The 15,969-nt window shown below is 40.4% G+C and overlaps 1 protein-coding gene across 2 annotated transcripts in view; it reads right to left on the reverse strand.

The window, feature by feature from the left end:
- The window catches only part of RAD52 (RAD52 homolog, DNA repair protein), a 362,327-nt gene that overhangs the window by 187,875 nt on the left and 158,483 nt on the right, over positions 1-15,969 (reverse strand). For both annotated transcript variants that reach the window (XM_053718842.1, XM_053718841.1), the window contains exon 8: positions 10,409-10,632. In XM_053718842.1, coding sequence (XP_053574817.1) covers positions 10,409-10,632 — 224 coding nt within the window. The remainder of the gene's footprint in view (positions 1-10,408; positions 10,633-15,969) is intronic.

Genomic DNA, 15,969 nt, shown 5'->3' on the forward strand with positions numbered 1-15,969 from the left:
GACATGTCCACTAGATCCGCATACCAAGTCCTGCGTAGCCACGCAGGCGCTATCAGGATTACTGAAGCTCTCTCCTGTTTGATCCGAGCAATCACGCGTGGAAGGAGAGAAAACGGTGGAAACACATAAGCTAGGCTGAACGACCAAGGTACTGCCAAGGCATCTATCAGTTTGGCCTGAGGATCCCTCGACCTGGATCCGTAACGTGGAAGCTTGGCATTCTGACGAGATTCCATCAGGTCTAATTCCGGTCTGCCCCATTGACGAGTCAATGAGGCAAACACCTCCGGGTGGAGTTCCCACTCCCCCAGATGAAAAGTCTGACAATTTAGAAAATCCGCTTCCCAGTTCTCTACTCCTGGGATGTAGATCGCTGATAGATAGCAAGAGTGGGCCTCCGCCCATCGGATTATCTTTGATACTTCTATCATCGCTAAGGAACTCCTTGTTCCCCCCTGATGATTGATATACGCCACAGTCATGATATTGTCCGACTGGAATCTGATGAATTTGGCCGAAGTCAACTGAGGCCACGTCTGAAGCGCATTGAATATGGCTCTCAGTTCCAGAATATTGATTGGAAGTAGAGACTCCACCTGAGTCCAAACACCCTGAGCCTTCAGGGAATTCCAGACTGCACCCCAACCCAGTAGGATGGCATCTGTTGACACAATCACCCACGCGGGTCTGCGGAAACAAGTCCCCTGGGACAGATGATCCGGCAACAACCACCAAAGAAGAGAGTCTCTGGTCTCTTGATCCAGATTTATCTGAGGAGATAAATTTGCATAGTCCCCATTCCACTGTCCGAGCATGCACAGCTGCAGTGGTCTGAGATGAAAGCGAGCTAACAGAATGATCTCCATTGCCGCTACCATTAATCCAATTACCTCCATACACTGAGCCACTGAAGGCCGAAGAATGGACTGAAGTGCTCGGCAAGTATTTAGAATCTTTGATTTTCTGACCTCAGTCAGAAATATTTTCATGTCTACCAAGTCTATCAGAGTTCCCAAGAAGGGAACCCTTGTCTGTGGAACCAGCGAACTCTTCTCTATGTTCACCTTCCAGCCGTGAGTTCTCAGAAAAGACAACACTGTGTCCGTGTGAGATTTTGCCAGCTGATAAGTTGACGTCTGGATCAGAATATCGTCCAGATAAGGCGCCACTGCTATGCCCCGCGGTCTGAGAACCGCTAGAAGAGACCCTAGAACCTTTGTGAAGATTCTGGGTGCTGTGGCTAACCTGAAGGGAAGAGCCACAAACTGATAATGTTTGTCCAGGAAGGCAAACCTTAGGAACTGATGATGATCCTTGGGAATGGGGATATGAAGATATGCATCTTTAAAGTCCACAGTAGTCATATATTGACCCTCCTGGATCATTGGTAAGATTGTTCGTATAGTCTCCATCTTGAATGATGGAACTCTGAGAAACTTGTTTAGACACTTGAGATCTAAAATGGGTCTGAAAGTTCCCTCTTTTTGCGGAACCACGAAAAGATTTGAGTAAAACCCCTGCCCCTGTTCCAGTTTTGGAACGGGACAAATTAATCCCATGGTAGAGAGGTCTTTTACACAGCGTAAGAACGCCTCTTTTTTTATCTGGTCTGCAGATAATTGAGAAAGATGAAATCTCCCTCTTGGGAGAAAATCCTTGAATTCCAGTTGATACCCATGGGTCACAATTTCCAGTGCCCAAGGGTCCTGAACGTCTCTCGCCCAAGCCTGAGCAAAGAAAGAAAGTCTGCCCCCTACTAGATCCAGTCCGGGATCGGGGGCCGCCCTTTCATGCTGTCTTTGTAGCAGCAGCGGGTTTCTTGGATTGCTTACCTTTATTCCAAGCCTGGTTGGGTCTCCAGATTGACTTGGATTGAGCAAAATTCCCTTCCTGCTTTGTGGAGGAAGAGAAAGCAGAGGGTCCTCCTTTAAAGTTTCGAAAAGAACGAAAATTATTTTGTTTATCCCTCATCTTAAACGACTTATCCTGAGGTAGGGCATGACCTTTACCTCCAGTAATGTCAGAAATGATTTCCTTCAATTCAGGCCTGAATAAGGTCTTACCTTTAAAAGGAATAGCTAACAGTTTAGATTTTGATGACACATCAGCAGACCAAGATTTGAGCCACAGCGCTCTACGCGCTAGAATGGCAAATCCTGCATTTTTTGCCGCTAGTTTAGCAATTTGAAAAGCGGCATCAATAATAAAATAATTAGCTAGCTTGAGAGCCTTAATTCTATCTAGGATGTCATCTAAAGGAGTCTCAACCTTCAGAGACTCTTCTAGAGCCTCAAACCAAAAAAGTAAATTTATGCTTACCTGATAAATTAATTTCTTTTACGATATGCCGAGTCCACAGATTTCATCCTTACTTGTGGGATATTAACCTCCTGCTAACAGGAAGTGGCAAAGAGCACCACAGCAGAGCTGTATATATAGCCCCTCCCTTCCCCTCCACCCTCAGTCATTCGGCCGAAGGTATATGAAGAGAAAAGGAAAGGCTAAAAGGTGCAGAGGTGACTGAAGTTTACAAAAAATATAAAGAAAAACTTTCTTAAAAAGAACAGGGTGGGCCGTGGACTCGTCATATCGTAAAAGAAATTAATTTATCAGGTAAGCATAAATTTACTTTTCTTTTACAAAGATATGACGAGTCCACGGATTTCATCCTTACTTGTGGGAAACCAATACCAAAGCAAAAGGACATGGATGAAAGGGAGGGACAAGACAGGAACCTAAAAAGTGTGAAGGGACGACCAAGTTGCAGCCTTACAAATCTGTTCAACAGACGCATCGTTTTTAAAAGCCCATGTGGAAGCCACAGCTCTAGTAGAATGAGCCGTAATTCTTTCAGGAGGCTGCAGTCCAGCAGTCTCATATGCCAGGCGGATGATACTTCTCAGCCAAAAAGAAAGAGAGGTAGCTGTAGCTTTCTGACCCCTACGCTTTCCAGATTAAACAATGAATAACGAAAATGATTGACGGAAATCCTTAGTTGCCTGTAAGTAAAACTTTAAGGCACGGCCCACATCCAAATTATGCAAGATACGCTCCTTCTTAGAAGAAGGGTTAGGACACAAGGAAGGAACAACAGATTTATATTCTTATTTGAAACAACCATTGGAAGGAATCCAGGTTTGGTACGTAACACCACCTTCTCAGAATGAAAAATGAGATAAGGAGAATCACACTGTAGCGCTGAAAGTTCAGAAACTCTTTGAGCAGAAGAAATAGCTACTAAAAACAAAACTTTCCAAGATAACAATTTGTTATCTATGGAATGCATGGGTTCAAACGGAACCCCTTGAAGAACTCGAAGAACTAAATTCAAACGCCAGGGAGGAGTAATGGGTCTAAATACAGGCTTAATTCTAGATAGAGCCTGACAAAAAGACTGAACATCTGGCACATTTGCCAAACGTTTGTGAAACAGAGATGACAAAAGATATTTACGCCATATCTTATGATAGATTTTTCTAGTGACAGGCTTTCTAGCCTGTATCAAAATATTGATGACTGAATCAGACAGCTTCGACAAAATCAAACGTTCAATCTCCACGCAGTCAGCTGCAGAGAAATTAGATTTGGATGTTGAAAAGGACCTTGAATGAGAAGGTCCTGTCTCAATGGAAGTTTCCACGGTGGCAGAGAGGACATGTCCACTAGATCCACAAACCAAGTCCTGCGTGGCCACGCAGACGCTATCAGGATCACTGAAACTCTCTCCTGTTTGATTCGAGCAATCGGTGGAAACAACCAAGGCACTGCCAAGGCATCTATCAATTTGGCCTAAGGATCCCTTGACCGGGATCTGTATCTTGGAAGCTTGGCATTCTGTCGAGATGCCATCAGATCCAATTCCGGTCTGCCCCATCTGAGAATCAATGAGGCAAATACCTCCGGGTGAGGTTCCCACTCCCCCGGATGAAAAGTCTGTCGACTTAGAAAATCCGCTTCCCACTTCTCTACTCCTGGGATGCAGATCACTGACAGATAACAAGAATGGGCCTCCGCCCAATGGATTATCTTGGATACTTCTATCATCGCTAAGGAACTCCTTGTTCCCCCCTGATGATTGATATATGCCACAGTCGTGATGTTGTCCGACTGGAATCTGATGAATTTGGCCGAAGCCAACTGAGGCCACGCCTGAAGCGCATTGAATATTGCTCTCAGTTCCAGAATATTGATTGGAAGCAGAGACTCCACCTGAGTCCAAACACCCTGAGCCTTCAGGGAGTTCCAAACTGCACCCCAGCCCAGAAGGCTGGCATCTGTTGTCACTATCACCCACGAGGGTCTGCGGAAACAAGCCCCCTGGGAAAGATGATCCGGTGACAACCACCAAAGAAGAGAGTTTCTGGTCTCTTGATCCAGATTTATCTGAGGAGATAAATCCGCATAATCCCCATTCCACTGTCCGAGCATGCACAGTTGCAGTGGTCTGAGATGAAAGCGAGCAAACGGAACTATGTCCATTGCCGCTACCATTAATCCAATTACCTCCATACACTGAGCCACTGATGGCCGAAGAATGGACTGAAGTGCTCGGGAAGTATTTAGAATCTTTGATTTTCTGACCTCTGTCAGAAATATTTTCATGGCTACCGAGTCTATCAGAGTTCCCAAGAAAGGAACCCTTGTCTGTGGAACAAGTGAACTCTTCTCTATGTTCACCTTCCAACCGTGAGTTCTCAGGAAAGACAACACTATGTCCGTGTGAGATTTTGTCGGTTGATAAGTTGACGCCTGAATTAGAATATTGTCCAGATAAGACGCCACTGCTATGCCTCGCGGTCTGAAAACCACCAAAAGAGACCGTAGAACCTTTGTGAAGATTCTGGGTGCTGTGGCCAACCTGAAGGGAAGAGCCACAAATTGATAATGTTTGTCCAGGAAGGCAAACCTTAGAAACTGATAATGATCCTTGTAGATAGGAATATGAAGGTAAGCATCCTTCAAGTCCACGGTAGTCATATGTTGACCTTCCTGGATCATTGGTAAAATTGTTCGTATAGTCTCCATCTTGAACGATGGGTCTCTGAGAAATTTGTTTAGACACTTGAGGTCTAAGATTGTTCTGAAAGTACCCTCTTTTTTGGAAACCACAAATAGATTTGAGTAAAACCCCTGTTCTTGTTCTGATTTTGGAACTGGACAAATTACTCCCATGGTAACAAGGTCTCTTACACAGCATAAGAACGCCTCTCTTTTTATCTGGTCTGCAGATAATCTTGAAAGATGAAACCTCCCTCTTGGGAGAAAATCCTTGAAATCTAACTGATAACCGTGGGTCACCATTTCAAGTGCCATGGGGTCCTGAACATCTCTTGGCAAAGAGAGAAAGTCTGCCCCCTACTAGATCCAGTCCCGGATCAGGGGCCACCCCTTCATGCTGTCTTAGTAGCAGCAGCGGGCTTCTTAGATTGTTTACCTTTATTCCAATTTTGGTTCGGTTTCCAGACTGACTTAGATTGGGTAAAATTCTCTTCCTGCTTTGTGGAGGAAGAGGAAGTAGAAAGTCCTCCCTTAAAATTCTGAAAGGAACGAAAATTATTCTCTTATCCTGAGGTAGGGAATGGCCTTTACCTCCTGTAATGTCAGAAATGATTTCCTTCAATTCTGGCTCGAAAAGGGTCTTACCATTAAAGGGAATAGCTAAAAGCTTATGTTTTGATGACACATCAGCAGACCAAGATTTGAGCCACAACGCTCTATACGCTAAAATGCTGAAATAGCAAATCCTGAATTTTTCGCCGCTAATTTAGCAATTTGAAAAGTGGCATCAGTAATAAAAGAATTAGCTAACTTGAGAGCCTTAATTCTATCCAAAATGTCATCTAACGGAGTCTCAACCTTCAGTGACTGTTCCAGAGCTACAAACCAAAACGCTGCTGCAGTAGTTACTGGAACAATGCAAGCAGTAGGTTGCAAAAGAAAACCCTGATTAATAAACAATTTCTTTAGGAGACCCTCTAATTTTTTATCCATAGGGTCTTTGAAAGCACAACTGTCCTAAATGGGTATAGTTGTACGCTTAGCCAGGGTAGATATAGCTCCCTCCATCTTAGGGATCATTTGCCACAAGTCCCGGATGGTGTCTGATATGGGAAACATTTTCTTAAAAGTAGGAGGGAGAGAAAATGGTATACCTGGTCTATCCCATTCCTTCTTAATAATTTCCGAAATTCTTTTAGGAACCGGAAAAACATCAGTATAAGTAGGCACTTCTAAATATTTGTCCATCTTACACAATTTCTCTGGTGGTATCATAATAGGATCACAGTCATCCAGAGTCGCTAAGACCTCCCGAAGCAACAGACGGAGGTGTTCAAGATTAAATTTAAAGGATATAACGTCCGAATCTGTCTGAGGTAACACATTCCCTGAGTCTGAAATTTCTCCCTCAGACCAATTTCCTGACCCCCAACTCAGAACACTGTGAGGGTACATCAGAAATAGCTAATAAAGTATCAGAGGATTCAGTATTTACATTAATAGCTGACTTACTGCGTTTACCCTGCAACACTGGTAATTTAGATAATACCTCTGTAAGGGTAGTTGACATAACTGCAGCCATCTCCTGCAGAGTAAAGGAATTAGACGCACTAGAGGTACTTGGCGTCGCTTGTGTGGGTGTTAAAGGTTGTGACACTTGGGGAGAATTGGATGGCATAACCTGATTCTCTTCAGATTGAGAATCATCCTTAGGCACACTATCTTGACCTAAAATATGGTCTCTACAATGTAAGGCCCTTTCAGTACAAGAGGTACACAATGTAAGAGGGGGTTCCACAATAGCTTCTAAACACATAGAACAATGAGAATCCTCAATGTCAGACATGTTAAACAGACTAATAAAAGCCAAAAAAGTCGTTTAAACACTTTATTTATTATTTTAAATAAAAAACTTTAAAAAACGTGTACTGTGCCTTTAAGAAAGAAAAAGTAAACAATTTTTCCAAAACTGCTTAAATAACGTTAAATTGTTACCAAAATTCACTAAAACTAATTGGTATACCCAAAAATTATTGCAGCCTATAAGAAAGGTTAAAAATAAGGCTCTAAAGTGAAAAATATATCAGTTTACACGAAAACACCCTCTGCACCTCGCCACAGCACCGTTGTGGCGCCTACCTGCCCCCAGGGTACTTCGGAATGAATAGCCAACACTACAAGCCAAAGACTACTGTCCAGGAGCAACCAGAGTTACTGCATGCTGCTCCTCTGTCAGAAGGAAGTGTGCATCGAAGCGCGTGAAGACAAGTCCCGCCCCTTATGGCCGAAGTTGGAGTAGGCCTAAACAACCGCATGGGAAGCGGTTTATCATACAGCTAAGTGGAACACAAAACACACCCCAAACACATCCCAGCAAGTCATGCTGGCCATATAAAAAATAACTTAATCGTTTAACAACTTAATGATTAAAAGTCGTTATGCCTCTCCCAGAGTGTCATATCATGCCCTTAAGTCAGAAATAATAAATAATAACAAGGGACTCCAGTAACACACTTCTGTGAAACAGGTCTACTGCTTACCCCATTCCCATATAGGGAAATAAATGCCAGCCAGTTCTGATATATCAAGTCTCTTCAGAAATAAAAGGCTGCAGATACCTTAATGCTGCTTGTAGCATGAAACCAGTCTCCACACTGAAGATGTCTCATGTATTACCTTCAGAAGTCTTGTGGGAACCAGCATGGATCTTAGTTACAACTGCTAAGATCATCAACCTCAGGGCAGAAATCTTCTTCCATAACCCCTTGATGAAAATAGTACTCACCGGTACCATTTAAAATAAAAAACTTCTTGATTGAAGAAAATAAAACTAGCACCTCACTTTACCTCTTACTAGTATAACACAGGCAAAGAGAATGACTGAGGGTGGAGGGGAAGGGAGGGGCTATATATACAGCTCTGCTGTGGTGCTCTTTGCCACTTCCTGTTAGCAGGAGGTTAATATCCCACAAGGATGAAATCTGTGGACTCGTCATATATTTGTAAAAGAAAGCTGCTGCGGTAGTTACTGGAACAATGCAAGCCGTAGGTCATAAAAGGAAACCCTGATGAATAAATAATTTCTTTAGAAGACCCTCTAACATTTTATCCATAGGGTCTTTGAAAGCACAACTGTCCTCAATAGGTATAGTTGTACGCTTAGCCAGGGTAGAAATAACTCCTTCCACCTTAGGGACCGTTTGCCAAGAGTCCCAAATGGTGTCTGATATAGGAAACATTTTCTTAAAATTAGGAGGGGGAGAGAACGGTATACCTGGTCTATCCCATTCCTTTTTAACAATTTTCGAAATTCTTTTAGGAACTGGAAAAACATCAGTGGAAGTAGGCACCTCTAGATATTTGTCCATCTTACACAATTTCTCTGGTAGTATCACAATAGTATCACAATCATCCAGAGTCGCTAAAACCTCACAAAGTAACAGACGGAGGTGTTCAAGCTTAAATTTAAAGGACATTGCGTCCGAATCTGTCTGAGATAACACATTTCCTGAATCTGAAAGTTCTCCCTCAGACAGCAATTCCCTGACCCCCAACTCAGAGCACTGTGAGGGTACATCGGAAATAGAATAAAGCATCAGAGGATTCAGTATTCATATTAATACCTGACCTACTGCGTTTATCCTGTAACACTGGTAATTTAGATAATACCTCAGTAAGGGTAGTTGACATAACTGCAGCCATCTCCTGCAGAGTAAGAATTAGACGCACTAGAAGTACTTGGCGTCGCTTGTGTCGGCGTTAAAGGTTGTGACACTTGGGGAGAATTGGATGGCATATCCTTTTTCTCTTCAGACTGAGAATCATCCTTAGACACACTATCTTTATTTAGAATATGTTCTTTACAATGTAAGGCCTTTTCAGTACAAGAGGTACACAATGTAAGAGGGGGTTCCACAATGGCACCTAAACACATAGAACAATGAGATTCCTCAATGTCAGACATGTTGAACAGACTAATAAAAACCACCAATAGTCGTTTAAACACTTTATTAAATGCTTTAAATAATTTTTTGAAAACGTGTACTGCGCCTTTAAAAGATAAAAAAGCAAACAAGTTTTTCAAAACTGCTTTAAACTGTTAATTTACTTTCAAAATTAACTTAATCCTAAATAAAGGTTCCAAAAATTATTGCACCCCAAGTAGTAAGGGGGGGATTAACTTCTAAAATGTATTTATAGCCACATTTACATTAAAGTCAGCAAAAATACCCTCTGGTGGCGCCTACCTGCCCCCAGGGTACTTTGAGATGACTCGACAACAATCCGGAGAGGAAAAACTCTGCTTAGACTCCACCGGAGCTAATGCCTGCTGCTTCCCAGCCAGAATACAGAGCGCGTCTGAGCGTGCGAAAATAAGCCCCGCCCATCAGGACCGATGACTGAGTAGGCCTAAACAACCGCATGGAGGAGTGGTTACCAACACAAGCCATGTGGAATCTTTTACCCCTAGTATACACTACGGTCAAAATGTTTATCCAAACACCAAAACCACAAAACATATCTCCCAGTGTCTTTTATAATGAGCACTCAGCACTCTGTCATTATAATCTTTTTTTGGCCCAAAAATGTCAACTGAATAAAATAAAATAAGGCATAGGTTTCAGTAACACTCCCCCATTGATAACAGGTCTACTGCTTACCCCTTCCCTAACAGGGAAATAAATGTCAGCCAGTTCTGATATACCAAGTCTCCTCAGAATAAAGGTCTGCACATACCTCAATGCTGCTTGTAACATAAACTGGTCTCCACACTGAAGATGTCTCCTGTATTACCTTCAGATCTGTGGGAACCAACGTGGATCTTAGTTAAAGCTGCTAAGATCATAAACCTCAGGGCAGAAATCTTCTTCCATATCCCCCTGAGGGAAACAGTACTCACCGGTACCATTTAAAAAAAAAAACTTCTTGATTGAAGAAACTAACACTAACACCTCACTTTACCTCTTCTTAGTACAAACACAGGCAAAGAGAATGACTGGGGGTGGAAGGAAGGGAGGAGCTATATATACAGCTCTGCTGTGGTGCTCTTTGCCACTTCCTGTTAGCAGGAGGATAATATCCCACAAGTAAGGATGAAATCCGTGGACTCGTCGTATCTTGTCGAAGAAAACAGTTGGAAGATTCCCATTAACCCATTAGTAATGACTTACTGCCACATGGTGAAAAGACAGATTGAAGGGGAAAAAAAACAGACCAGAAACATCTTCCACTTTCTTTCACGTAAATACTAAGATCATCTTCTACATCTTTAATATCTGCCATGCTAAATCAGAAATAACAGACATGTAACTGACAACTGCACTCTACTCACACTAATATAAACTAAAATTTGTTAAAGTGTTTTTCCTTGAGAAAAAAAAAAAAGTTCATAATGTTTGGACCAATATACCCTGTACTAGACTGGTTATGTTCGAGACTCTTCATAGATGCTTCATCCTGGTGATGCTTTGACGGAGAAGTATCGCTGATTGAAGGAAGTTGCTGCATAGGTAGTTCCATTTGTGGAATGTCTGCTGTATTTTTCTTTCTTAGAAAACTGCTATATCTTGCCTTCTCCAATGTGGCATCAAAGTCCTGACGTTTTGTCTGAGCACCATCCAACTCTGGCTGTACCTAATTTGGAACAGAGTTGCAAGGTGAGAACATCAGAGGTCATTAAATGCTACATGTCAAAGGTGATGTAAGGGTGAAAAACAGTTAAGAGTGAGTGCACCTATTGGATTGAGACAGCTCAACCCTGATAAACAGCTGTTCCTTCAAACAACTGTGAGGGATCGATGGGGTAAAAAACAAGTGAGGGGAGCTGTGAGTATTTCAATACATAAATAATATGTGTTACCGTGACCTTTAAATGAGCTTCTCGTATTGGTTTCAAAATTCAATCATAATATATATTGTGCTGCGATAAGGTAAACAAATAGGTGAAAATTGGGTGAAAAATAGTGAAAATATGACTACAAGAGGTTAAAAAACAAAATATTTAATTGTTGCCATACAAAACAATATTGGACTAGATAATATATTCTGATAGGATAATAAGTGGTAAAGAGCTCTATTACCTTGCGTATATTATATATTAACCCCTTAATGACCACAATGTACCCTGTATGTCACTGGTCGTTAAGGGTTTTTTCAGGACATAATAGCACAAGTGTAGCAAGAACACGCTATTAATTCCCTCCCTCCAGCAGTCTTTGTGGAATAGAGCAGTCTCAACGCTGGTGGCAAGACCGCGTTAAAAAACAATCAAGTCCCAAAAAAAGGCCAGCGACATACAGGGTACGTCGCTGGTCCTTAAGGGGTTAAAATTCCTTAATCACAAGTTAAAATTGACAATAAATTCACAATAAATTCATGCTATAGTGTTCAAAGCATATGATAAAAACAGATTAAGTTAAAATAATTAACGTAGGAGGTGGAAATAAATGTTCATCTGATGAATTGCAAGTATCTTTTGATGTGACTTTAAATGTGACTTTTAGTTGGAAATGAAATTACTCACAGTTTGCTTGAAATAATTTTTCCAGGTGTCTGATTGGTTGAAACAGACAAGCCTTTATGTGAATAAAAAAAAAAAAAAAAATTTTCGCTGTAGTTAAAACTTGTAGATCGAAATTGTAGATGAAGATAACAACTACTGGATGGTAAAAATGCTGAAACTGTTTACCTAAACTGGGTTTGCAGGAGTTTCAGTTGTTGATAAAACTTGGTTCTATATGCAACGTAGGAGGTGGAAATAAATGTTCATCTGATGAATTGCAAGTATCTTTTGATGTGACTTTAAATGTGACTTTTAGTTGGAAATGAAATTACTCACAGTTTGCTTGAAATAATTTTTCCATGTGTCTGATTGGTTGAAACAGACAAGCCTTTATGTGAATAAAATAATTTTTCCGCTGTAGTTGAAACTTGTAGATAGAAATTGTAGATGAAGATAACAACTACTGGATGGTAAAGATGCTGAAACTGTTTACCTAAACTGGGTTTGCAGGAGTTTCAGTTGTTGATAAAACTTGGTTCTGTATATTTAAACTGTTATCTAAGACTTGGTTTGCAGGAGTTTCAGTTGTTGGTATGACTTAATTATAGAAACTGTTTACCTTGTATTTATTTGCTGGAGTTTCTATTTTTCTGGTTGCGTGATGTGTTTGAATGCCTCTCTTTGTAGGTGTCTGTTTGTAGCTGAAACTATATACCCTCCCAGGGTTTGCTGGAGTTTCAGTGATTGATGGTTGGTCTGTAGTGAAACTGTTTACCTAGGAAAGGTTTGCAGGAGTTTCAGACCACCTGTTGGTTATAAAAATCTTTTCTTAAGAGTTGCTGGAGCTGTATACCTTTTTCAAGGTTTGCTGGAGCTTCAGGTCTGGTGAGTGTCCACTTTAAGTCTTGTTAAAGCCTTGATAAAGGCTGAAGCCGAAACGCGTAGATTTGCCCCTAGTGTGCACTCTAACAACTCAAGTCTGCATCTGAGACTACCCAGGATTGAACACGAAAAAATCTGTTACCGGTGATTGCTATACACCGAGCACCACAAGACTTAAAGTGGACACTCACCAGACCTGAAGCTCCAGCAAACCTTGAAAAAGGTATACAGCTCCAGCAACTCTTAAGAAAAGATTTTTATAACCAACAGGTGGTCTGAAACTCCTGCAAACCTTTCCTAGGTAAACAGTTTCACTACAGATCAACCATCAATCACTGAAACTCCAGCAAACCCTGGGAGGGTATATAGTTTCAGCTACAAACAGACACCTACAAAGAGAGGCATTCAAACACATCACGCAACCAGAAAAATAGAAACTCCAGCAAATAAATACAAGGTAAACAGTTTCTATAATTAAGTCATACCAACAACTGAAACTCCTGCAAACCAAGTCTTAGATAACAGTTTAAATATACAGAACCAAGTTTTATCAACAACTGAAACTCCTGCAAACCCAGTTTAGGTAAACAGTTTCAGCATCTTTACCATCCAGTAGTTGTTATCTTCATCTACAATTTCGATCTACAAGTTTCAACTACAGCGGAAAAATTATTTTATTCACATAAAGGCTTGTCTGTTTCAACCAATCAGACACCTGGAAAAACTATTTCCTGCAAACTGTGAGTAATTTCATTTCCAACTAAAAGTCACATCTAAAGTCACATCAAAAGATACTTGCAATTCATCAGATGAACATTTATTTCCACCTCCTACGTTGCATATAGAACCAAGTTTTATCAACAACTGAAACTCCTGCAAACCCAGTTTAGGTAAACAGTTTCAGCATCTTTACCATCCAGTAGTTGTTATCTTCATCTACAATTTCGATCTACAAGTTTTAACTACAGCAAAAAAATTTTTTTTTTTTATTCACATAAAGGCTTGTCTGTTTCAACCAATCAGACACCTGGAAAAATTATTTCAAGCAAACTGTGAGTAATTTCATTTCCAACTAAAAGTCACATTTAAAGTCACATCAAAAGATACTTGCAATTCATCAGATGAACATTTATTTCCACCTCCTACGTTAATTATTTTAACTTAATCTGTTTTTATCATATGCTTTGAACACTATAGCATGAATTTATTGTGAATTTATTGTCAATTTTAACTTGTGATTAAGGAATTTTAATATATAATATACGCAAGGTAATAGAGCTCTTTACCACTTATTATCCTATCAGAATATATTATCTAGTCCAATATTGTTTTGTATGGCAACAATTAAATATTTTGTTTTTTAACCTCTTGTAGTCATAGTTTCACTATTTTTCACCCAATTTTCACCTATTAGTTTACCTTATCGCAGCGCAATATATATTATGATTGAATTTTGAAACCAATACGAGAAGCTCATTTAAAGGTCAAAGGTGATGTAAGGTAATGAGCACAACCAAGTGGTACATATACGTTAAACAACTTTCTAATTTACTTCTATTATCAATAGTCTTATTACTAATAATTAGTAACCCCTATACCTGTAAGTCATATTGGTATCTGACACATAGCCTCTATATAGTTATTATCCTATTCTAATAGGCACATCTTGTATGTCTTGTTCTCTTTTTTTCCTCCCCCTTCTACCTTTCCCATTCTCCCCCCTTCCTTTTCCCCTTTTTTTTCTCTCTCTCTCTCATTAAAAAAGGAAGATGAATTTCTAAATTTTTAAGTAGCTTAAATATAAAATGTCAAGTGCCTTATTACTTCAAGTTATGAATTCAAGTTATTGTTTTTTGGTACTAGACAGGTGTAATAAAATTTCCTGATTAATGTTTTCAGAAGAAATGACCATAAGAAGGAAAGATTAGTTGGTTCTTAAAAAAAATGCTTATCTTGATGAAAAATCAGATGATCTTGTGTCCAAGAGAAATAGAAGCTTTCAAGACAACGGTTGAATGTCCAGACCATGTATGTTCAAACGGATGAGAATGAAGAACCCTCAAATGAATACATAACTGGTCTTCTTATCCTAACCAGAGCTTGAACAAAGGCTTGACTGTCAGAAAGTCTCCGAATCTTCTTGTTATACAAGACTGAAAGGGCAGAAATTTGGCCTTGAAGGGAACTGGTTGATAAATCCTTATCCAGACCATCCTACAAAAATTATCTGGACTTTATGATAAATGTATCTTGTAAAAGGTTTTCTGCCATGAATCAACGTGTCTAAAACTTGATCTGTGAAACCTCTGAGACAAAATTAGGAGTTCAAACGCCATGCCATCAAATTGAGACATTTGAGAGCTTGATGGAAGAAGGGAACTTGAAAAATAAGGTCCTTCCTGTGAGGAAAACGCCAAGGCTGGCTGGAGGACATTTGTACCAGATCTGCGTACCAAGCCTTGCAAGGCCATGGCAGAGCAATTAAAATCAGTGAGGCCATTTCCTGTTTATCCTGGCTGTTATCCTGACAGGAGGAAATATGTCAATCTGATTTAATGACCAAGGAATTACTAGTATATCTATTAGAGTTGCTTGTGGATCTCAAGATATTGCAGAATACTGGGGTAGCTTGTAATTCAAGCAAGAGGCCATGAAGTCTATGTCTGACCTTCCCCAATGAATCACAATCTGGTAGAAAACCTAATGATTCAAGGATAATTTGCTGGTGTGAAGGTACCGACAAATGAGGAAGTCCACTTCACAATTAACCACCCTTGGAATGTGGAAATCATGCAATAATGGTGTTCTGCGAAAAGTCAGAATGAGGGCTACAACATTTAGCTATTGCTAAGGCGTTTTGAGTTCTGCAGTACCGCCTTGGTGATTTGATGTAAGCCACAGCTCTGACATTGTCTGAGAAAAACCTCAAAAAAGCCTCCTGTCTTAACAGGTGCTAACGTTGGAGAGCCCTGGAGATTGCAAGTTCCAAGATGTTGATAAGTAACCTCACCTATCAAGGAGGCCAAAGGTTCTGTGCTTTACTGGAACCCCAGGCTGTGCCCCAACACAGCAGGCTGTCATTCATGGTATTTTCTACCCAATTCGGACATAGAAATTAGGTTCTCTGAATCAATGACTGGTGAGTCTGCCACCAAGTTAGAGAATGTCTTGTTGTGAAGTATAAAGAGATCTTCTCAGACAGGTTGTTGTAATCTCTATTTCACTGTTGCAACATTTGAAGCTACATAGAATATAAGTGGAGTCTGGCAAAAGGTACAGCATCTGAAGACGCTACCATGAGAACAACTACGTCCATGCATTGAAGCAGTGTAGAAAATAAGTCTGTTGGCAAATAGCACAGGGCTTCTGCAATTTGAGTCTGTAACAAATGCAATTTGAATCTGTAACAATGTCTCAGTTGCTCGCAGAATCTACGAAGAAGCTCAGAAAGGAAAATCTGGTTTGTGGTAGTAGAAAGCTTTCTGGAAGGTAGAATTTACAACCATGGGAACAAAGGAATTAAACTGTGTTTGTGTTCCTAAGTCATCTGAAAAGGAGCAGCCTGTAGTAAGATAAGAAGCTACTGC

Source organism: Bombina bombina, chromosome 6 (assembly GCF_027579735.1).
Source record: "Bombina bombina isolate aBomBom1 chromosome 6, aBomBom1.pri, whole genome shotgun sequence".
In the NCBI taxonomy this organism is placed as follows: Eukaryota; Metazoa; Chordata; class Amphibia; order Anura; family Bombinatoridae; genus Bombina; species Bombina bombina.